At 47.7% G+C, this 21495-nt stretch overlaps 1 protein-coding gene across 1 annotated transcript in view; it reads right to left on the bottom strand.

The window, feature by feature from the left end:
• drosha (drosha ribonuclease III) overlaps positions 1-21495 on the bottom strand; it is a 117712-nt gene that overhangs the window by 8124 nt on the left and 88093 nt on the right. The window contains 5 exon segments of the mRNA XM_079755040.1: positions 3322-3395; positions 3829-3932; positions 7992-8074; positions 10248-10389; positions 12997-13102. Coding sequence (XP_079611166.1) covers positions 3322-3395; positions 3829-3932; positions 7992-8074; positions 10248-10389; positions 12997-13102 — 509 coding nt within the window.

Below are 21495 nucleotides of genomic sequence, written 5' to 3'. Positions count from 1 at the left end.
TGTATAAGTGTGGGATGTTGTGTGCTGAATTTTGAGATGTTTATGTTGTGTTTCCGTTCATATACAACGCTCTGTGGGTCACTATACAAGGCTACCTTAGCCAGTGTGTGTGTATGGATTTTTTTTTTGTGTATGGATGTATTTTTTGTGTGTGTTGATGTATTTTTGTGTGTGTGTGTATGTGTGTCTGTGGATGTTTTTGTGTTTGTGTGTGTGTCTGTGTTGATGTTTTTGTGTGTGTGTGTAAGGATGTCTTTGTGTTTGTGTGTGTGTGGATGTATGTGTGTCTGTGTTTATGTGGATGTGTGCCGATGTCTGTGTGGATGTGTGTGTGTGTGTTTGTGTGTCTTTGTATCTTCGTCCTTATATGTGTGTGTCTTTATGCGCGTGTGTGTGTCTCTGTGTGTGTTCAACTGCATTTGTATATACATGCGTGCCTCCAAGGTGAACCACTTCTAGCTTCCAGCCCGGCGAGCTACGATAACATCACACTTATTCCTTTCACTTGCAGCACCCCCACAGAGCCGCTGACTGTGTCCGTGTTTCCTTCCCTTCCCGACGCTCCGTCTCCGTAACAAACTTAGCGAGACGGCCGCGTCCGAAAGGTTACACAAGACGCCAGGGGCGATGGCAAAAGGTCTGCCACGCAGCGACTAACTTCCTGTCAGACAGGAAGTTAACGAGGAGACATAGTGACAGCAGGATCATTTAGAAAAAACAAAGAACAGTGGGGGAAGGTTGGATTGGAAAGGTGTCAGCCGGGAAATGACTTGAAGGAAGGCGCGGTGGTGGAGGCACGAGGAACAGGAAGCGGGAGGGGAAGAGGAGGGAACATGGAGGTTGCCATGTAGATCGATGTGTGGCAGTAAAACCAGCGCCACAGGTATTGACAGGGCAGGGAAAAAGACGACAGGTAATCGCTATGCCCCTGTGTGTGTGTGTGTGTCTGTGTGTACAAGTCTGTGAAGTTAGTGGTGTAGGTGTTCCCACGTTGTGTAGATGCGTCTTATTTTACATTGAGCTTTGTGTGCGTGTTTGAGGCATCTGTTGGACATGGGATGTGGTTGTATGTGTGCGTGTTCTCACTTGTACAGCAGGGTCTTTGTGTCTCTGTGTGTTTTGACTTGTACCGGGAGATGAGTGTGTGTTGGTGTGCGTGTGTGCTGGTATGTGTGTGTGTGTGTTGGTGTGTGTGTGTGTGCATGTGTGTGTGTGCATGTGTATGTGTGTGTTTGTGTGCGTCAAATCATCTACATTTACAAAGCACATTCAGACCAACACAAAGCCACCACAATTTCCACCGCAAATACGATACATAGCCTCAATGTTTTCTGAGGGGTTGGTAAATCACACTGTGATCCTTGTGATCCAGTAAGACGGATGCACTGTGGTATTGCTAGCCTAAAGCTACAATGTCCTTCACGATCAATAAAGTAACTCGGTAGCAAAGCTAATTATTTATGTGCCACACTAAATACACACACACGATTGCCTAGCCTAAACCTACGTTAGAAAGCCTGGTACCATGATGACCGGGCTCGAGACATCGCAATGACCGCCTTAATTTCAGCCAAGCATTGGAACTAGTTATTATGTTAATCTTAATTTTGTCAATATTGTTTAGTCAACAACCGCAAAATTATTTGAGATTATTGAGAGTTCGGCCAAAGAAATCCCATGATGCACATTGATGTACAAGCCCTATTACAGAAACAGCACTACAACCCAAACAATGGACAGCATCACGTCTATCCTACTGTACCTACAGCCAATGTCCGATCTCATTTTCACAATGAGGATAATTGCTAAAACATGTAATGGGTTGCCTGCGGTTCTAATTGCCTCAGGTTTTCTCTTTCTCTCAAGTTTCAACGCAAACTGTAGGGCCATCACCATCAATAACTTGGTATTGCAATCACCAACCTCCTCTTTGTAAGTGGGCCACTAAGAGAGCCTTTACTCTCACCTTTGACCCCCACACCCACTGAAGCTGCAGCCACACACTTTGAGTAAATGTTGCTTTCAAACCGAGCGCAACCGTTTTTTTTAATTGTTTCTAAACTTGTTTTTAATGGTTAAAACATGTACAGGGTAAAGATCATGATATAACACTACATGACTAATTCAATGCATCTCTTTCTTCCACCTTCGCTCAGCGCCCTACACAGCTGCATCGAGCAATTAGATGACTTTAACGAAGGCTACCAGCCGGAGAAGGCTTTGGAGTCACATTAGTTCTCCTCTCGATGGAGATGGACTGTGTGCAATTGAAATTCACTTTGTCATGCGATATTTTTATTTTGACTATTTCTTTCTATTTAATTTAATGACTACAATTACGATTGACCAAGTTTATTTTTAAAGACATAAATTGCACAGTAAAGGCTCCAGCCTTATTTTTTAACACAAACCAACAATTGGGTGGCATAACAATACGGTAGGCCTGTGCCATTGACATTTTCAGTTAGAAAATAGTCATTTCATGGCCCATACCAGCAGTACACTGAGCGATCATCCTGACTATAGCCACAAACAGAAGAACAGGACAAAAGATGAAAAGGTAGTTACAATGTACATGTACACAATAGAGATGTAGCGTCCATCCACGGCCTAAAATAGATCTTGGAAACCTTGGTACATGGCCAAATGAAATGTGTTTTTTCGATGACATGACAACACACGCTGACCATACAATGGTATGCCCTCTGCCTAGTCTCTCCTCTGGCACTACCCACTCAAGGAAACGGCACAAAGGCTGCCAAACGGTATTGTCCCGAGGTGAATGGAACCAACAAACGAGACTCGGGTTGAATGGAAGATGTAGAAAACAACAGAATAACCTGCATGCATCGCTTCGTCAAGAGCCATTGGGGATGGTCAAACACTAAGGTCAATCAGGAGGCCAACTAAACCGGTTACCTCGCCACAGAGTATTGACAAACCAAGATCTAACATGACGTTGATCCATTATGACGCTACACAATATATTCTGATCCGACCAAGGCCTCAGTTACGCGAGGGCAAGACGCGGAAGCCTTAAACAAAGTGTATAAACGATTAGCAAGCAAGCTAGCTCAAGCTCCAGGTAGTTCGTTCACAGGATCCTCTTCCGATGATTGATTTTTATCGTTCTTACGGAACAACCTTCCGTCCATACCGCCCAGCCTGGCAGGGGAGGACTTTCTCCATTACTCTCCCATTACATTTTGCCCTCCTCCAGTAGCTCTCCAGGACAGCCCTTCCCAATTGCAGCCCGAACTTTTGTTCCTCCCTCATTGGCTCGGGGACGCTCATCCAACGGATACCGGGCACAGCGGATACCTGGTGGCAACACAGCCGCTCCACCTCGCTCCGTCGTCGACCAAACAATGACCACATCCATCCCCTGGAGCTCCCTGGGGTTGGGGGGGGGGGGGGGGGCTTGGGGAAAGATGTGACATAGAGGTCCGTGTGGAAAGCCCCGGGGAAAAGGTGGGTCTTGAGACGGGGATTCGAACATTACCATAGGGCCGGGACATCAGAATGCATCATGGGAGTTTATGCATCAGACACTCCGCCATATTTAGAAGACCCAAGAGAGATGTGGAATGGTTAAATATGTTGTAGATATACCTAAACCGAGACATAGGCAAACTTTATTTTTCCACACATCATTTTCCAACCCAATAGCTAAGCTTCCGACGCTTCTATGCTCCCAAAACGGCGTCGGCGGCGAAGTCTAGATGTACAAGCTCTATAGAAGCGAGAGCCTGATGCCAAGGTGTGTGTGTGTGTGTGTGTGTGTGTGTGTGTGTGTGTGTGTGCGTGTGTGTGTGCGTGTGTTCTTACTTGTAAAGTGGGATGTCAGGCTCCTTGCCCTCTGTCCTTAGGGTCAAACAGCACTGCTGGAGCTGGGATTTGGGATCGTTCCAGTCTTGGTTCAGAATGAACTCCTGTAAATCACACACATGGACAGACACACACACACACACATGCAAAGATGTCTTAGCTTGTTTTTTTTTGAGCGCTTAAAAAGAAATACATCTTCATTTATACAGTTGGGTTCAGCCTTCTGCTTTTAGTTCAACCCCTGCCCCCATCCCCACCCACACACACAACACCTCCTTTCAACTTGCCTTTTCTCACTTTTAAACTCAAGATCCAATCTCACTCCATCACTCCTTCCCTCTCTCCCTCTGTCTGTCTGTCCTCATCACGCTCTCTCTCTCTCTCTCTCTCTCGTTATCAGCTTCTACCTCTCTCCCGATCTCTATCCGCATCTCGCTCTCTCTCTATTTCTATATCTCTAAGCATCTGCCCCTCTCTCCCTCTCTTTCTCTCTCTATATTTCTCAATCTCTCAGCCTCTACCCCTCACCCTCCCTCCCTCCCTCCCCCTCTCACCCCCTCCCTCTCCCAATCTCTATTTCTCCATCTCTCACCCCTCTCCCTCTCTCTCTTCCTCCTCCTCCATCTCTGTATATATTTCCCCATCTCTCAGCCTCTACCCCTCTCCCTCCCTCCCTCCCTCCCTCCCACCCCCCCTCCCTCCCTCCCTCCCCCCTCCCTCCCTCCATCTGCCTTGTTCCTACCCACTCTCCGTATGTGCGTGGTCCGTGTGTGTTCAGATCAGGCTACTCAAGACAATAGCCAATCTGGACGCGTGGATCTAGAGAACGGTGGGGGGGGGTGGGGTCCCAGGTGTGGGCCACTGGAATATTACCCCCCCCACCACCACCACCCACATCCTAGTGCTATCCTAAAAGCCCTTCCATTAACAGCCACGCAAGCCTGTTGTCTCTTGTTATAGAGACACACACACGTATAGATCTATACGTGCACACATATATATATAGACACACACATATTTATGTTTGTAGATATATACACACACATAGATAGATGTATAAACACACACAGATAGATATATTAGTAGATAGATACACTATCTACTAATATATCGTTTTCAAGAAAGAGCCTTCTGCGTACAGTGTGCGTGTGTGTGTGTGTGTGTGCGTGTGTGTGCGCGCACTCTTTCGCTCTGTCTTCATCGCTACCTCTATCTCCCTCTTTCTCTGCGTCTTCATCTATCCCTCCCTCTATCTTCATCTCTCTCTCTGTCTGAGGTTGTGTCGCAGGTGCAGCATGAGGTAACAGCGATTTGGTTATTTTGAAGGCGGCCGAGGCTCTGTGTGATTACCTGTAAGAGGCAGGAAAGCACCGCCGACTACTCTCATCTAAAGAGTGATTGTCTGCCTCAAACGAAAAAACACACACAGACACCCAAACACAAGGACCGGTCCGTCAAGTCTCAAGAGTCGCTCCTTTGTTCCCCCACTTCTCCTCGGCCAAATTGGACAAAAACGCATAACGTTACATCTACTGCTCTGCAGATGGAGAGAGTGGAGGAAAAATAAGGAAGAAGATGAGGGTGGGGGGAGAGAGAGAGGCAGAAGGAGGGACAGAGCTACAGGGAAGATATGAAAACAGAATGGAGGGAGAGAGAACGAGGGCGGTATACGGATAGAGATGGATAGAGGCAGGAGAGGGGGAGACAATGCTAGGAAAGGAAAAAATTAGAGAAAGAAAATGAGGATTAAGAGAAAGAAAGAAGGAGAAGAGAGAGAGAGCGAGGAAGATACAGAGAGAGAGAGGGAGAAAGATACAGAGAGAGAGAGGGAGGAAGATACAGAGAGAGAGAGGGAGAAAGATACAGAGAGAGGGAGAAAGATACAGAGAGAGAGAGCGAGAGAAAGATACAGAGAGAGAGAGGGAGAAAGATACAGAGAGAGAGCGAGAGAAAGATACAGAGAGAGAGAGGGAGAAAGATACAGAGAGAGAGAGGGAGGAAGATACAGAGAGAGAGAGGGAGGAAGATACAGAGAGAGAGAGGGAGGAAGATACAGAGAGAGGGAGAAAGATACAGAGAGAGAGAGGGAGGAAGATACAGAGAGAGAGAGGGAGAAAGATACAGAGAGAAAAAGACAAAGACAGGAGAGAGAAAGAGACAGAGACAGAGACGGAGACAGAGAGAAAGAGACAGAGAGCGAGACAGTGACCGAGACAGCGAGACAGAGACGGAGACAGTTCCCCAACTCTCTCCCTCTTGGAAGTGGAAATGAGGTGGGTCTCTGGCAGTGACCGTGATGCCCGACTCCCCCCCCCAGCGATGGGGGAGGGGGGGAGAGGATCCCAGGAGATATGCGCCAAGACAGCAATTAGCATAGCACATCAGACCACTGCCGCCGCCGTACAAAGACACCGGCACGCTGCGCACCAGCCTGGGACCGACTTTGTGTGTGCCCCCCAGTGTGAGTGTGGGTGTGGGTGTGTGTGTGTGTGTGCATGTGTGCGTGTGCGCACGTGTAAACCCTGCAGTATAACTCCAGTGAGGGTGTTACATTTCTTCTTAGGTTTCTTTCCATCTTCTGCCGATTGATTTTAGAAAACTATCTCCGCTGCAAGCCCTCACCCTATGGCCTCAGACTTAAGGACCTTAACCTAAGGACCTTAACCTAAGGACCTTAACCTAAAGACTCTAACCTAAGGACCTTAACCTATAGGACCTTAACCTATGGACCTTAACCTATGGACCTTAACCTATAGGACCTTAACCTATGGACCTTAACCTAAGGACTCTAACCTAAGGACCTTAATCTATAGGACCATAACCTATAGGACCTTAACCTAAGGACCTTAACCTAAAGACTCTAACCTAAGGACCTTAATCTATAGGACCATAACCTATAGGACCTTAACCTAAGGACCTTAACCTAAAGACTCTAACCTAAGGACCTTAACCTAAGGACCTTAATCTATAGGACCTTAACCTATGGACCTTAACCTATAGGACCTTAACCTAAAGACTCTAACCTTAGGACCTTAACCTATGGACCTTAACCTATAGGACCTTAACCTACAGGACCTTAACCTATGGACCTTAACCTAAGGACTATAACCTAAGGACCTTAACCTAAGGACTCTAACCTATGAACCTTAACTTAAGGACCTTAACCTAAGGACCTTAACCTAAGGACCTTAACCTAAGGACTCTGACCTATAGGACCTTAACCTAAGGACCTTAACCTAAGGACTCTGACCTAAGGACCTTAACCTAAGGACTCTAACCTAAAGACTCTGACCTAAGGACCTTAACCTAAGGACCTTAACCTATAGGACCTTAACCTAAGGACTCTAACCTATAGGACCTTAACCTAAGAACCTTAACCTAAGGACTCTAACCTATAGGACCTTAACATAAGGACCTTAACCTATAGGACCTTAACCTAAAGACTCTAACCTAAAGACTCTAACCTAAAGACTCTAACCTAAAGACTCTAACCTAAAGACTCTAACCTAAGGACTCTAACCTAAGGACCTTAACCTAAGGACCTTAACCTTAGGACTCTGACCTAAGGACTGACCTAAGGACTCTGACCTAAGGATGACTATGTCTGATTGATCCCCAGACGTTAGTCAGAGAGTAGCCCTTGTGAAGCCCTTCAACGTACAGATTGAGTGACTTGTGTGCATGCTAACAAACCTCGCCTGGCTTTGATTGACCACCCTCCAACATCCCTACCACTTACAACCCCCCAACCACCACTACCTACCCGCCAAAGGAAAAACTAACACGCCGTCGAGTGTGGCGGCCGTTTATCCGATGAGAAAAAATAAAATCAGTTTGAATCGACAGGAAACAGCTGCTAACAACCCGATAAAAACGCGGCGACACTGCAACGGTTGGCAGGGGGACAAAACGGAGGAGGAAAGATGGCTGAAATAAAGTCTCAAAGGCAGCGAGGGCGGGCGGCGTTCAAGAGGCAAGCGACGCTCGGAGCGCAGCGCCGTATCGATGGCCTAGCACCATTAGGTGCTCGGTAATTAGCCCTCGCTCTCTCTCTCTGTTTATACGTCTCTCTCCCGCCCTCTCTCTCCCTGGGAAAAGACAAGCGAGCCTGAGTATGGATTGTCGCTGGCGGTGAAAGCGCCCGGCGTCGATGGCGACCTCACCTTCAACCGGGGGAAGAAGCAGACGTTCATGAAGGTGTGCACGTACTCCAGGTCCTTGTCGATGTAGAGGGCTGCAATGAACGCTGTGGGGGGAGAGAGAGGGCGAGAGAGAGAGAGAGAGAGAGAGAGAGAGAGAGAGAGAGGGACAGTGCTTATGTACAGAGAAAATGTCAATTTATGTTATTCCTTGCCAATTAAGTGCTCGCTATCTCTTTGAGAGAGAGAGAGAGAGAGAGAGAGAGAGAGATGGTGTAAGAGAGAGAGAGATGGTGTAAGAGAGAGCGAGAGCGAGAGATCAGAAACTACAGGGCAGAGGAAAGCCACCTCCTCTCTTCCAGAGATGCTCTTTGTCTTTGTGTTGTGGAGGTGAAAGTGGCCCCGAAAGAGACACCGTGACACGAGGTGACCCCGGCTGTAATCAGCGCTGCACTTAGCAGACGGGCTACAAAGTACGGTACTTAGTGGAGCATGGAGAGTATCAGGAGCAACGGCCGTCAGCTAATGGCCTATGATAGACGGACACTTATTCGTGTCGAATGTGACAGATATTTGTGTGATATTTAGAGTTTTCATTTTTCATGATAAAAAAGAATAGAGACCGAAAGACTCTCGAAAGACTGGGAGGGACGAGAAGAGACAGACAGGTGGTAAGAGAGACAGAGACACAAAGAGGGACAGACGGAAAGGGCCGCCAAGAGTCAGATCGAGAAGGAGCAATTGTTAATATAGCCGGTATATATCATGAGCTCCCTTCGTCGCCGCAGGCTACAGGTGCTTATATGAGAATTATATTCATCTCTCACCCCCGACCCACCTGTGTCACCAGGCCACCGCCCTGGAAGAAAACTTAGAAAGGCAAATGATATGAGATTATATCAACCAGTCCAGGATTGATGTGTGTGTCTATATGTATGATTTTGTGTATGTACGGATGTGTGTGTATGTGTCAAAATGAAGGACTCATTGTGTGTGTCAACATGAAGGCCTCTGTGTGTGTGTGTGTGTGTGTGTGTGTGTGTCCAAATGAAGGCGTCCCTCTTGAATAATGCCAGGCGATGCATCAATGCGCAGCTTGTGTTTGTTTTCTAGCCGTACACCAGGGTCTGTCCCATGAATGCAAGAGTGTGTGAATGTGATCATCTCCTAGCGGGGGCCTTTGAGACGCTGCTGGTGTAGCATAGGCCCCGAAATAAATAAGGGCCCCCCCCCATGCCCTTCCAGAATATCCACAGCATACTATTGAGATGTGGCATTGCTTGCTTACGTAGCATGTGGTGACCACAATTTGTTTGGGACCCAGAGATTGCGAGCTGAGCTGACTTGGTGTCTAGGTGTTGTAAAAAAAGTTTGTCTTCGGGATTGTGTGTCGAGGAAAACTGACTTTTGCTTTGGTGTGCCACAAGGAATCGGTCTCAGTCCCCTATTATTCTCCCGGCACCCCTATACAGACTCTAGTGTTGAACAAACTTTATTCTGTATTCCTAGTACTTTTATCAATAAAACCTGTCAAATCAAACCTGTTAACTTTTACAGTGTAACTTTTACAGTGTACAGTGTAAGAGTCTGGCCCATCACATAAATAATAATTGACCACGTAGGAGATCAAATGTATTTCTTTAGAAGAAAGTGAGATAAAAGAAGTGCGCGTGTGGAACGGAAAACTTAATACTCCGGTTTTAAACTGACTTTTATCCCATATACTCTGCCATCGACAGGGAGAGTGGTGCGAGGGTACGATTGTGTCAAGATATTAGGGCTGGCCCGCATACATCAATTCCAGCCCTGAATAATAGTCAGGTCATAAAATAAAAAGATTAAAAGCAAAATCATAGTTAGTTTAACGTCTCTCTCGTCCGTCTTGCAGGTGCTCACACTAGATGGAAGGTGTCAAAGTACAACTGTTTGGTTATTGTATCACTGGGATAAAACCGGCTATCTTGGACGAAAATATCTAACCAAACACCAATAGGGTTCGCAAATAGGCTTAGACATAAACAAACTAAAATGTATATCAATTTTGAATTTCGAATTTCTCGCTTTAAGAAATATAAAGGTATCTAAATGCTGAAATGAGATCGGACTACCTACCTAACAAACAAAACCCGATATATTCGAAAATCCTGTTTCAACAGTACGAGACGTACAGTAAAGATCGGATCGTCTCGCGAGGTACGCGGGATCAGGAGGGTGGGAGGAGGGTAAAGGGGAGTAAGAGGAGGGTGAGAGGGGGGGTGAGAGAAGGCGTGGCCCACGTACATTCCAGCAGGTCGGCCAGGGTCTTGGTGCGCAGCGCCACGGGCCTCTTGGTCTTGTCGTTGGTGATGGCGAACTCCTGCATGCCTAGCTCCTCCGCCACCTTGGCCTGCGTGCGGTTGTTCACCAGCGAACTGCGCAGCAGCTGGGGGGGGGGGGGGCGAGACGGAGAGGGAAGAGTGTAATGTCGGTATGCACATATGCACAACCACGCACACACACTAATGCAAACAAATACATAGAAACACACACAAATACATAGAAACACACACACTCTAATACAAACACATACACACACGGAAATACATAGAAACGCACACACACCAACATATACACAAACACATAGACAAAATCAAAAACACACAAAAAACCCCCACGCACAGAGGCCGATCAGCAAACACCGTCGACGGCACCATTACAACACATCGGCGTGTTCAAATATTTACCGGAGTCGCGCGTTGGGACGCCGGGAAACACAAACAGGAAATAGCGGGCCAGAACACGCACACACGCGCGCACACACACACGGGCGCACGCAAGGAGCCTAGCGGTCACAGAACACCCCATCAACTCAGCAGAATAAAACCGGAAAATGAAAAAACCGCACGCCCACCCAACCCCCCTGGAAGCGTTGCGTGGAGCATCAAAGACGGGTAACGGTAATGTGTCGTAAATGTTTCAGCGCTGCTCCTGCTAAATAATGCACGGCAGCGGCGGTACGCAGAGGGCTATGAGGAGGAAGAGGATACGGTTTGGTGCGTTTTAACCGCCGCAAGACACCGGGGGGGTCGGGGGGGACGACGCACAAACAAGTTAAATGTAGCTGCCAGATGAAGTCACAAACAGAGAGGGGAGATGGACGTGCCTTTTCTCCTGTGCGGTCACATGATTCGCAAAAGCCGTGTTCCTTCTGAATTTAGCTCGGTGTAGACAAACAGACGCACACAGACACACACAAACATACATATATATTTATATATACTGTATACACATATATACATACACAGCCACTTTAATACACATAGCCACATGTATCTGCACTCGACACACAAACACATACAAAGATTGCGATATGCACTCACACATGCACACAGACACACACCGTGTAAACACAAACACATATTGCGACATGCACTCGCACACACACCGTGTACACACCAACACACAGATTGCGGTACACACTCGCACACATACACACACACACACACACCGTGACATGCACACACCAACACACATATGGAGGTGCACATCTCATGCATTGCATGCACAGAGAGACTGACAGACCGAGAGAGAGAGAGAGACCCATATTTACAAACGCACACACATGTTGAATGAGCACTTTTCAATTTGCAATCCCTTTCACGGGAGCTTTCTCTTCCTCCCTTCCCTCCAGGGCATGGTAGCGGGCGGCGACGCTCACTCTCTTAACGGCGGCCCACTGAGTGCTTTCACAGCCGTGACGTCACCACTCTCATCCATAAGGAGAAGACTTCTCCCCAATAATAACCAGAGTGGAGGTCGGGTTTGTTGTGGGTTTTAAATTGATTTACGTCTCGATTCTTTTCCATTATTGAGACCGGCTTCGGTGGTCCATTACTCGGGCGAAAGTAAATGGAGGGTGTTGGGAGTGCTGGCATGCGGCCAGTGGACGATGGCAGAGTGTGATAAGGACGCAAAACACACACACACACAGACGCTTTGCTTTGCCCGCACGTACGCCACATGTTGCCTTGAACCTGAGTTGAAAACACACAAAAACTTAACATTTGCTTTGCCAACACACAAACACACTTATCTGGCCTTGGATTGCTTTAGACACTGGCTTGCTATTGAAATGGAACAATTTCCTCTTGTGAAAATAGAGATGACAAGGAGAGGCACTGTCACTATACAAACACATAAGGAGAGAGGGAGAAGGGGAGAGAGAAGGAGAACGAGCGAGAGAGACGTTGAACAAGAGAGGGAGAGGGAGAAAGGGAGAGAGAACGAGAGAAAAACAGAGACAGAGAGAGAGAGACAGTGAGAGACAGCAAGAGACCGAGGCAAAGAGGAACAAAACCAACCAGCAAAGTTAAGTGGATGACTACCTGGTAGGCACTTAGGGATTGAGAGAGGAACAGTGAAAATACAAACCACAACAAACAAACACATGGAGGTGAGGGGGGGGGCGGGAATAATCTTCCTCCCACACACACACACACACACACACACACACACACACACACACGCAGTGTTTTGGTGTAGGGGGGGTGCAGAAGGCACCTTCAGCTCGGGGGGAAGCTCCACGGGGGGAGTAGAGACTAATCTAGATGTAGGAGGACCGCCCCAGGACACGGCATGGGGGGGGGTGGAGGATGAGGCGGAAAAAAGCCTGGAAAGCCTGGATATGTGTTGAGTGTGTATGTGTGTCTGTCTCGGGGATTGTGTCTCTGTAACTGTGTGTGTGTGTGTGTGTTTATTTCTGTGTGTGTGTGAGTCTGTCTTTATCCCTGCTTCAGTGTGTGTGTTTGTGCGTGTGCGTATGTGCGTCTGTGTCTATGTCTGTGTGTGTCTTTCTGTGTGTGTGTGTCAAGCATAAATGTGTGTTTTGAGCATCTATGTGTTCGGGACCTTGTCCGAACGACGGGTGTGTCGTGCGTGTGCATTGGTGCCTGTATGCGCTCGGGTGTGTGCGTGTGTGTGTGTGTGTGTGTGTGTGTGTGTGTCTGTGTGTGTATGCTGACAGGGGAGAGAAAGAGATGTGTGGTTTTACCGTCAGGTGCCCTTCATGGTGATCAGGGAAGTGGATGAAGAGGTACTCTGTGGCCACCAGCTGCATGATGGAGTCACCCAGGAACTCCATCCTCTGGTTGTGACCCCTGGAGAGGACACACACACACACACACACACACACACACACACACACACACACACACACAGATGGCCAGGCGACTGTCAGATAAACAAATGGACAGACGCACGGATGATGGGATAAACTTGGAGAGATGGACACAGTCACGGACGGAGAGGGAGGGAAATGAGCCTCTTCACACAGAGATCCCGCAACCTCGCTGGAAAGAAGATCCGGCATCATGCTGGCTCTGCTGCTTGTACACAGACATCGGATTCAGCTCGGTTACTTCCTCCTCTGATGGCGTTAAGGGAGAACAACAGTGAACCCCCGTTACCTGTTTGTAGGGTTTACACAAAAACCAGGCAGACTGAAAACCAGACGGTTACTTGACTTTATTCAAGAGGGGGGATTTTTGGGTCGATCTCCAGCCTGGTTGATGCAAACTTAGCTCATAGTATAGGGAGGGTAAGTCGAACAAAGTTGTCAGGTTTAGGGTACGGTCAATTCTCCTGTCGAGGGTTAGGGTGAGTTTTTTTTCGTTAGATTGGGTTTGTTTAGCTCTCCATAATCAAGCAAGGTTGAATGAATACTTTTATTGCGTCGTTAAACATCATTATAATCCAATGACGTTGAATTTGCTGGTGGTCGATTGGATCGTTTGTAAGGTATTTGGCTTCAGATAGATTCAATTAGCTAGGTTAATTATTCTCCATCGTACAATCTGATATCTACCATAAGTTGCGTATTTCCTAACCGAAGTGGGGCCCTATTGGAGTAGATAAATATTCAGAGTTGTGTTTCGTACCGCTTCACAGACGTAAGAACAGGAGGTAACAAGCTCCGAGACGTGGGCGGGCGGGTGGAGGTTTGATACAACAACGCAACACGCAGGGAAACGGAGGGGGATTGGGGTCAGAGAGATTGAAGGGGGCAGGACACAGGAAGGGGGAGGGAGAGGAAGAGGGAGGAAGGGAGGGGGAGAGACAGAGAGAGAGAGAGAGAGAGAGAGAGAGAGACATAGAGAGAGGGAGAGAGAGAGAGAGAGAGACAGAGAGAGAGAGACATAGAGAGAGAGAGGGAGAGAGAGAGAGAGACATAGAGAGAGAGAGGGAGAGAGAGAGAGAGAGACATAGAGAGAGAGAGAGGGAGAGAGAGAGAGAGAGAGAGAGAGAGAGAGAGAGAGAGAGAGAGAGAGAGAGAGAGAGAGAGAGAGAGAGAGACACAGAGCGAAAGAGTGAGAGACACAGAGTTAGAATAGCAGGAATTGAGAGTCAGATGAAGTCAGAATACAAGACCGAGAGGAAGTAGAGAGATGAGGTTAATAGCGATATATTGCAAGCCGTTATAGCTAAGAAATTCATTATATCTAGAAGCTATTCCATTTCGACTAGTCATATTGACATTCTCTTAGATTGAAAATCACCTTCTCTAATCTACAATTTGAATCGGGAACAGTTAAACTCACAGTAGTAAGTATCTTATATATATGCGACTGAACGATACATCATTTTTGGTGACTTTTGCTTTGTTTAAGCGCTTCTTAATAATAAATTGTCTTATCAGGGTTTCCCTCAGCTTTCTATAGGCGATGTGGGACTCCTCTGCTAAAAACATGACCACCTTTACAAACAAATTCACTTCTCATAATATGCAGAAATAAGACGTTCATGTCGTTATCTGCCTTCCAGCATCTGCATTAAATTCTGTCTGATGACGCACATTGTTCACATTAGATCATGACCAAACCTTCTGCAGAAGCATCTGACCAAACTTTAAATAGATGTGAATGATGCGTTTCAGCATGCACAACGCTGTACGCGTTCAATTCAGCAGAACAGCGGAAACACAGAGTGCCGACAGAGAGAAACTATTTCCATCGGCTCGAGAGGTATGTTACGCCAGCGGCTGTTAGCGGCTTGCATTTGACTTATTTTGGATCATCTCTAATGGTTTTGAGAAAGTGCCAAACTGGAGGAGTCTTTTTCTCTTCTCCATTGTGTGTCCTTGTAGACTAACAGTGTAGAACCCGCTCCACTCAGAAGAGAATTACTGCATAGTGCCATGCAGCCATTCATACTGGTAAATACAAAACCTTTTACAACAAAAAAAATGATTGTTAGAAATCAATTGTTACGAGTAAGAATGAAAGACCCTCAAATCCAAAAGTTTGATATCTCTTATTATATTAGGACCAGTCAGAATAAAAACCTTATTATTGAGAGTACAATTCTTACCCAACACAATTTCATTTTACTAGTAACAATTGCATTCTTATAAGTTAGATTCGATTACATTCTCACTATTGAGAATTCAAAACAAGTTACTTAAGGACCAGTCAAACCCTAAACGGCTTGCCATAGTGATTGAGAGAAAGAGCGAGAGAGAGTGAGAGCGAGAGAGATAGTGAAATAGAGCGATAGAGAGAGCGCGAGAGAAAGAGGGAGAAACTGATGAGGCGAGAACAGCTGAGATGAGGAAGGAGAGTCACCTGAGGTTAGAATACAAGGGAGGTGAGTAAGAGGAATGAGGTTAAGAGAGAGAGAGATACGGATAGACAGCGAGAGAGACTCGTGGTCAGATAGGGTTATTCGGGTCCGGGGCCTAAGATCAGGGCGGGGGTCCTGTTGCTAGATTTAGCAAGCTTTGGCCTGCTGGAAGGTGTGATCTGATGGACATTTCACAGCTGGCCTTTCGGAGCAGACACAGTGACAAGCTAAAAGGCCATCCCAGGTCAACTTCTATAGGAGAGTTGTAAGTTTTTAATAGGAGCCGGAGACGAACAGCTGGGCGGAGAGGTGGTGTCATGATTCGCTCGAAAGCCTAGACTTTTGTTTCACACTTGTTTCGACCACCACGTGGCTGGTGGGAGCACATAACAGGCAAGATCAGCTTGCAGTAGCAAACTGTACAAACGTGTGAGTAAAGGTTTCAAATCAAGACAGTGGAGAATGGCTACTGTAAAAATACACTTATTAGAACCCCCTTCTGAAATCTTATTGCAGTTGAGGCTTCGTAACGCACGGTGGGATGGGTAGTCACTGAGCTACCTAATGATGACTAATGATCACTGGGTCTGACTCCAAAGCCAGGAGGTTCTGGGTTCGAACCCCGATGTACGCCTTCCAACCCGTTAGGCACCACAGAGTAAGACTCTTGGCCTGCTTAATAACGACATGCATATGGAAAGTAAAAGTAGAAAGTTGTGCTGCATCCACGGTGTCCTTAATTTCTTTAAAGTCTGCAAAAACGAACAAAGTTCACTCTTTCAAAAGTTAGCTTTTCAAAAGTTTGCCCCTTTCAAGTCCCTCCTTTAAAGTTGGCTCTTTTAAAGTTGCCCTTTAAACCTCTCTTAGTGTTGGCTGTTTGAGGACTACAGCTCCCTCAGTGCACTCCTGGTATAAGAGCCATATCATACTCGCCCGCTAATAGTCTGTATTTCTGCAAAGAAATGCATTGCAATTATGTAATATTATTGTTGGGAGATCGCCACAAGGGTCCAAATCAATTATGCACCCCACGTCGCACACAAACACACACGCCTTTTCCGCAGTGTGTGTGTGTGTGTGTGTGTGTGTGTGTGTTTGTTTGTGTGTGTGTGGGAAGGTAATACCCGTCCATAGAGCTTCATTGTGAACAGGTGGCAAAACGCCAGGCTCTAGTGGAGGAAACAATGGGCGAGAGTGCCTGATGGGCAAAGGAGTAGGGGGAGGCTGATGAAACAAACCCCAGAAAGGTGTGTGTGTGTTTGTGTGTGTGTGTGTGTGTGTGCGCTAGTGTGTGTGTGTGCGTGTTTCCTTTAGTGTGTGTGTGCTTGCCTGAGTACGTGCAAATGTGTGTGTGTGGGTGTATGTGTGTGAGTGCGTGAGATTGTGTGTGTGTGTGTGTGTGTGTGTGTGTTTGCATGTGTTGTCTTTCCCATAAAAGAGGAATGAAGGTCAGAGTTTACAGTTCCACCTCCGGACCAGAGCTTTTATATCTCGCTGCACATCTAAGGCGTGTGTGTGTGTGTGCGTGTGCGTGCGTGCGTGCGTGCGTGCGTGCGTGCGTGCGTGCGCATTTGTGTGTTAGTATCTCAGGCAGTGTGGACTCGAATGCTGTTCATTAGGGGAGATGTGGCGACAGATCACATTCAAGTATGCATACGCGCATGCACGCACACACACACACACACACACACACAGTCTTAATGAGAGAGAGTTCGGCCACAATGCACCAAGGAGCTGTCAGGAGTGTGCGCGTATGCGTGCGTGCGTGCGTGCGCTCATGCGTGTGTGTGTGTGTGTGTGTGCGTGCGTGCATGCGGGAATGAGGGGGCATTATGCAAAGGATCCAGGACTCAAACTAGCAGGGATCAAGGGGTGGCAGGGCTCCATGGGAATAGGAAAGGGGGGGGACAGGACGGAGGGGGGCGATGAGACACCCGCCGCCGTGCTTCAACCTGTGGCGACATATGTGTCTGCATGTTTTAAGGCGGAAGTCAAAGAGATACATGCCCCACACATTGCTAATGGGCACATATGGGGGGGCGGGGGTGCTGGGAGCCGTCCAATCAAAACAGTGGCGCAGTGGGAGAGGCCTTTTGGGGCCGGGGGGGGTGAAGTCGGCAGGCAGTGGTTTTCCCCACATCCATTATTTTCCACAGCCGTCGTGGTTCTCTGAGTTATAAATACTGTCCTGATGCGTTCCTGACGACAACGCAAGGCACCGTTCGACTTATTTGCAGCGACCGTATCTCCTTAGTGTAGCGCGGATTTAACTACCTGCTGGCATTGTGGGAGGAAAACAAGTGATCCGCTGCATCACTGCGGTAAAACCACCACCCCCCCCCCGATATGTTGACGGGAATGTGGGAATACAAGGCAGGGGAGAGCATTGATTCAACGCACAACCTCACACACTGATTGGGAGGATCTGTGGTTGAGAGAGAGAGAGAGAGAGAGAGAGAGAGAGAGAGAGAGAGAGAGAGAGAGAGAGAGAGAGAGAGAGAGAGAGAGAGAGAGAGAGAGAGAGAGGCAAAGGGGGAGATGGAGAGAGAGGGGGAGAGACAGAGAGAGCAGGAGAGAGCCAGCAAGAGACTGAGATGACAAACAGGATTGACAGGGCAGAGGTGAAAGGAGATGGTAAAAAAGAAAAAGGCCGCTCACTTTGCAGCAAAGGGCGGGTTAACCTGAAGTGAAAAACGTTGCGTTGTGCATGGATGTTCGCAAAGTCTTTATCTCCTCCAAGTATGATGTAAAACACCTTTAATAGGCCATATCAAGGCGCTTGCCACAGGTTGGCAGATCCCTGATAATGTCTCCCTCCCCCCCCCCCCCCCCCCTCCCTCCGTCCGTCCCCCAAGCCTGTAATTGCTCTGTGGATTGGGAGTTTGTGTTTTTTATTTTCCCTCACCTCAGGGGATAATCTGCTTGTTATTTACACCTATGTGCTTGCTGGTGCGGTGTTGTGTTGCATGCAAGGTCAAAACACTGGCCAGCAAGGTGTTTCCCGCACGATCAGGCACTACATAGATCTGTGTGTGTGCGTTGTTTATGTGTGTGTGTTGTTTTATGTGTGTGTTGTTTATGTGTGTGTGTGTTGTTTTATGTGTGTTGTTTTATGTGTGTGTTGTGTGTGTGTGTGTGTGTGTGTGTGTGTGCGTGTGTGTGTGCGTGCGTGCGTGCGTGCGTGCGTAAAATGGTGACAACGGGTCGACCACGATGAGAGCATGTCCAAACATATGAGCCCAAATGTTTACATTTTGAATGAACACGTCTTATCAATTACAATTATTCATACACGTGAGCTGAATTTGAAGTCAAAGAAAAAAACAACTTGTAAGTTATCGTACATTGACATTTCCACACACTAAATACTCACACACCCGTGTTCTGACTATGATTAGAACCTCTCCAATTGTTTACTGCAACTTCACAAACGTTTTCACCCTCATAACAAAGTGACAAATATGCGCAATTTGACCCTAACACTTTTTGTGATTAAATGTGCTGCATAATTTGTACTTTTAGCTGTGGATGTGAGAGAGAAATCCCAAGACAAAGCTCTCTTCTGTTATGCTGGCTCACATGTCTGAGTGGTGCTCACTGAAGAGCAGACCCAGTTAGGGTTAGGTCAACTCAAGTTAGGGTTGGACCAGGTCTCCAGAAGAGAAAACTTTGTTATTTGTCCATTTCTACCAACCACCGATACCAAGAATCACGACAAATCCGTGTTCTTTCATAAGCCGACGCACAGTGTTTTGGTCTGGTTTTTGCAAACGCGGAAACATCACAACTTAGGCGTTCAAAGAGAATGCACCGACCTTGGGTTTTCCAGATGAAAGAAGGGAATAACTCCATCTTACAAAGAGATCCTTGGTTTCAAACAGTCGGCGGCGGTGAGGGCCGTAGTCCGTTGCAACTCGTTCTACGTTTAACTCCCTGACCTCGATCTGCGGCGGGCGGCAAAATAAAAAAAAATAAAAAACGAAGAAGAAGCGAAGAAAGAACTTCTCCGTTCCGTGCTGTTCCCTTTTCCTCGCCTGGGGTCTCCCAGGCTTCTCCGCAGGGGCCAGCGGCGGCCTCCGATTCCACCGTGCGTCGAGTACCGCCCCCCGACAAGGTCATGCCGCCCTCTGGCCGAGCATGAGGGGCGGGGGCCGGTGGTCAATGGGGGTCCCGGCGTCCTTGTCGACGCGCGTTACCGTTATTGCATGACCTTTGCCTCCTTCGTTGGCGAGCCTCGCTCCCCTTCCGCTTCATGACGACCACGACCTACTTCAGGCTGACCCCTGGGTCTTCTGGGTAATCGGTTCCCCCCCCTCCCCCTCATTTCCAGCCTCCCTCCCTCTCTTCCTCGGCCTGCCGGCGCCGTTTGCGAGCCAATCCGTCGCCAATAAGCAAAGCAGAACGGTAAAACTGTAAAAAAGATAGAAAGAAAAAGCGCAAGAAACCCTGGAAATATCTTTATGTTTTGCGTCGTGAGCGAATAGGAGGACTGGCAGGGGACGGGGGCCATGTCGGGTGAACGCAGCCCTGGGGGGCTTGGCATGGGAGTCCCGGGGGAGTAGCTTAGCGCTGAGGAGGGAGGCGGGGGGGTCATAGGGTTCCTGTGGGAGGGGGGGAGGGGGGGGTAGAAACACCGCAGGGACGTACCTGGGGGGGGAGATGCCCTTCAGGCAGAAGCGTCTCGGTATGAGAGTCGAGCCTTCCCGCCCACGCCTGCATTGAGCCGCGATTGGTCGAAAGGGTTTACCGTTCGAAGTGATGGATTAAGACGCGAAATTCTCAAGTGGTTGACCGGCGTGTACGGACGCACAAACACACCCACGGACAAGCACTCACGCACAAAAGACACACAAGGAGGCAGAGTGATGTCCTTGTGGCAAACCTAGGCAAGCAATTACTGAGTTCAGCCTGCCAATAAGATATCAGAGCAGAGCTGCCAAGGCTAATTTGCCTTAGCTGACAAGCTCACTATTGTGTTGCGCCAGGGAGCTCAGAAAACCCAGTTAAGCCTTCCACTGCAAATAACCCTCTCATACACAAAATTAGCAACTGCCCAAATTTGAGGTTTGGAGCCAGCTAGATATAAAGTGGAAACCCAATTACTGTGAATGTGAAAAAAAACAACGATAAAAAGAACATTCTGAAACATGAATCCCGTTCGGGGAAGGAGAAAGGTCTGGGAGGCAGGCTCCACAAAACGGGTGACATGTTTACTTTAAATAGGCTGAGACACTTTCTTGACAATCAATTTTAAGTCATCTTCTAAAAAGTTCTCCGGAGACTTCCTTGGCTGTTACGCCAATGTCATAACAGAAAAACATTCTCAACGTCCCGAAACTAATCCAACCTGACTTCTAAAGTTTGAAGTATCGATTCTGAAGTGGAAAGTTAATATAACGCCGACAAAAAAAAAAAAAAAAAGAGCCAATAACAGAAAAATATAAAAAATAACCATTTGAAATAATAAAACACTGAAAGCTTGGCTCGCATCGCGTTTCAGTAAATCTGCCGGGGCCTGTAGGGATTTACATAGCAGACAGAAGCCTTGGAATGCGGTGGATAAAAAGAGAGGGTTGAAACGGAGCAGGCAAGGGTGGCAGGCACGAAGGACAGATCTTCAATGGAGCCGGGGCCGACCCAGTAAATATAATCAAAACTCCATTTCCCAGGGGGCAGCAGGGGTTATGCCCTCTCAGGCGGAGAGCGACTACAAATAGCAGGGGGCTCCGGGGATCCCAGGGGCCCGGCTGTGCTGTGAAGGCGGCGGGATTAGTCACCGAGCCAAGTACGAGTTAAAGAGGCTATCTCGCACCAAGGCGGTTGGAATAGAACATCCAACATGCAACGCTTTAGAAAAGAACAGAGAGGGGGAGCGATAAAAAATAGAAGGGCTGAGGGGGAGAGAGACGAAAGGGAGAGGGAGAGAGAGGAA

Source organism: Pollachius pollachius (assembly GCF_949987615.1).
Source record: "Pollachius pollachius genome assembly, chromosome: 17".
Lineage (NCBI taxonomy): Eukaryota > Metazoa > Chordata > Actinopteri > Gadiformes > Gadidae > Pollachius > Pollachius pollachius.
The sequence above is the reverse complement of the archived record's forward strand: the minus strand, read 5'-3'. Positions and strand labels throughout refer to the sequence as shown.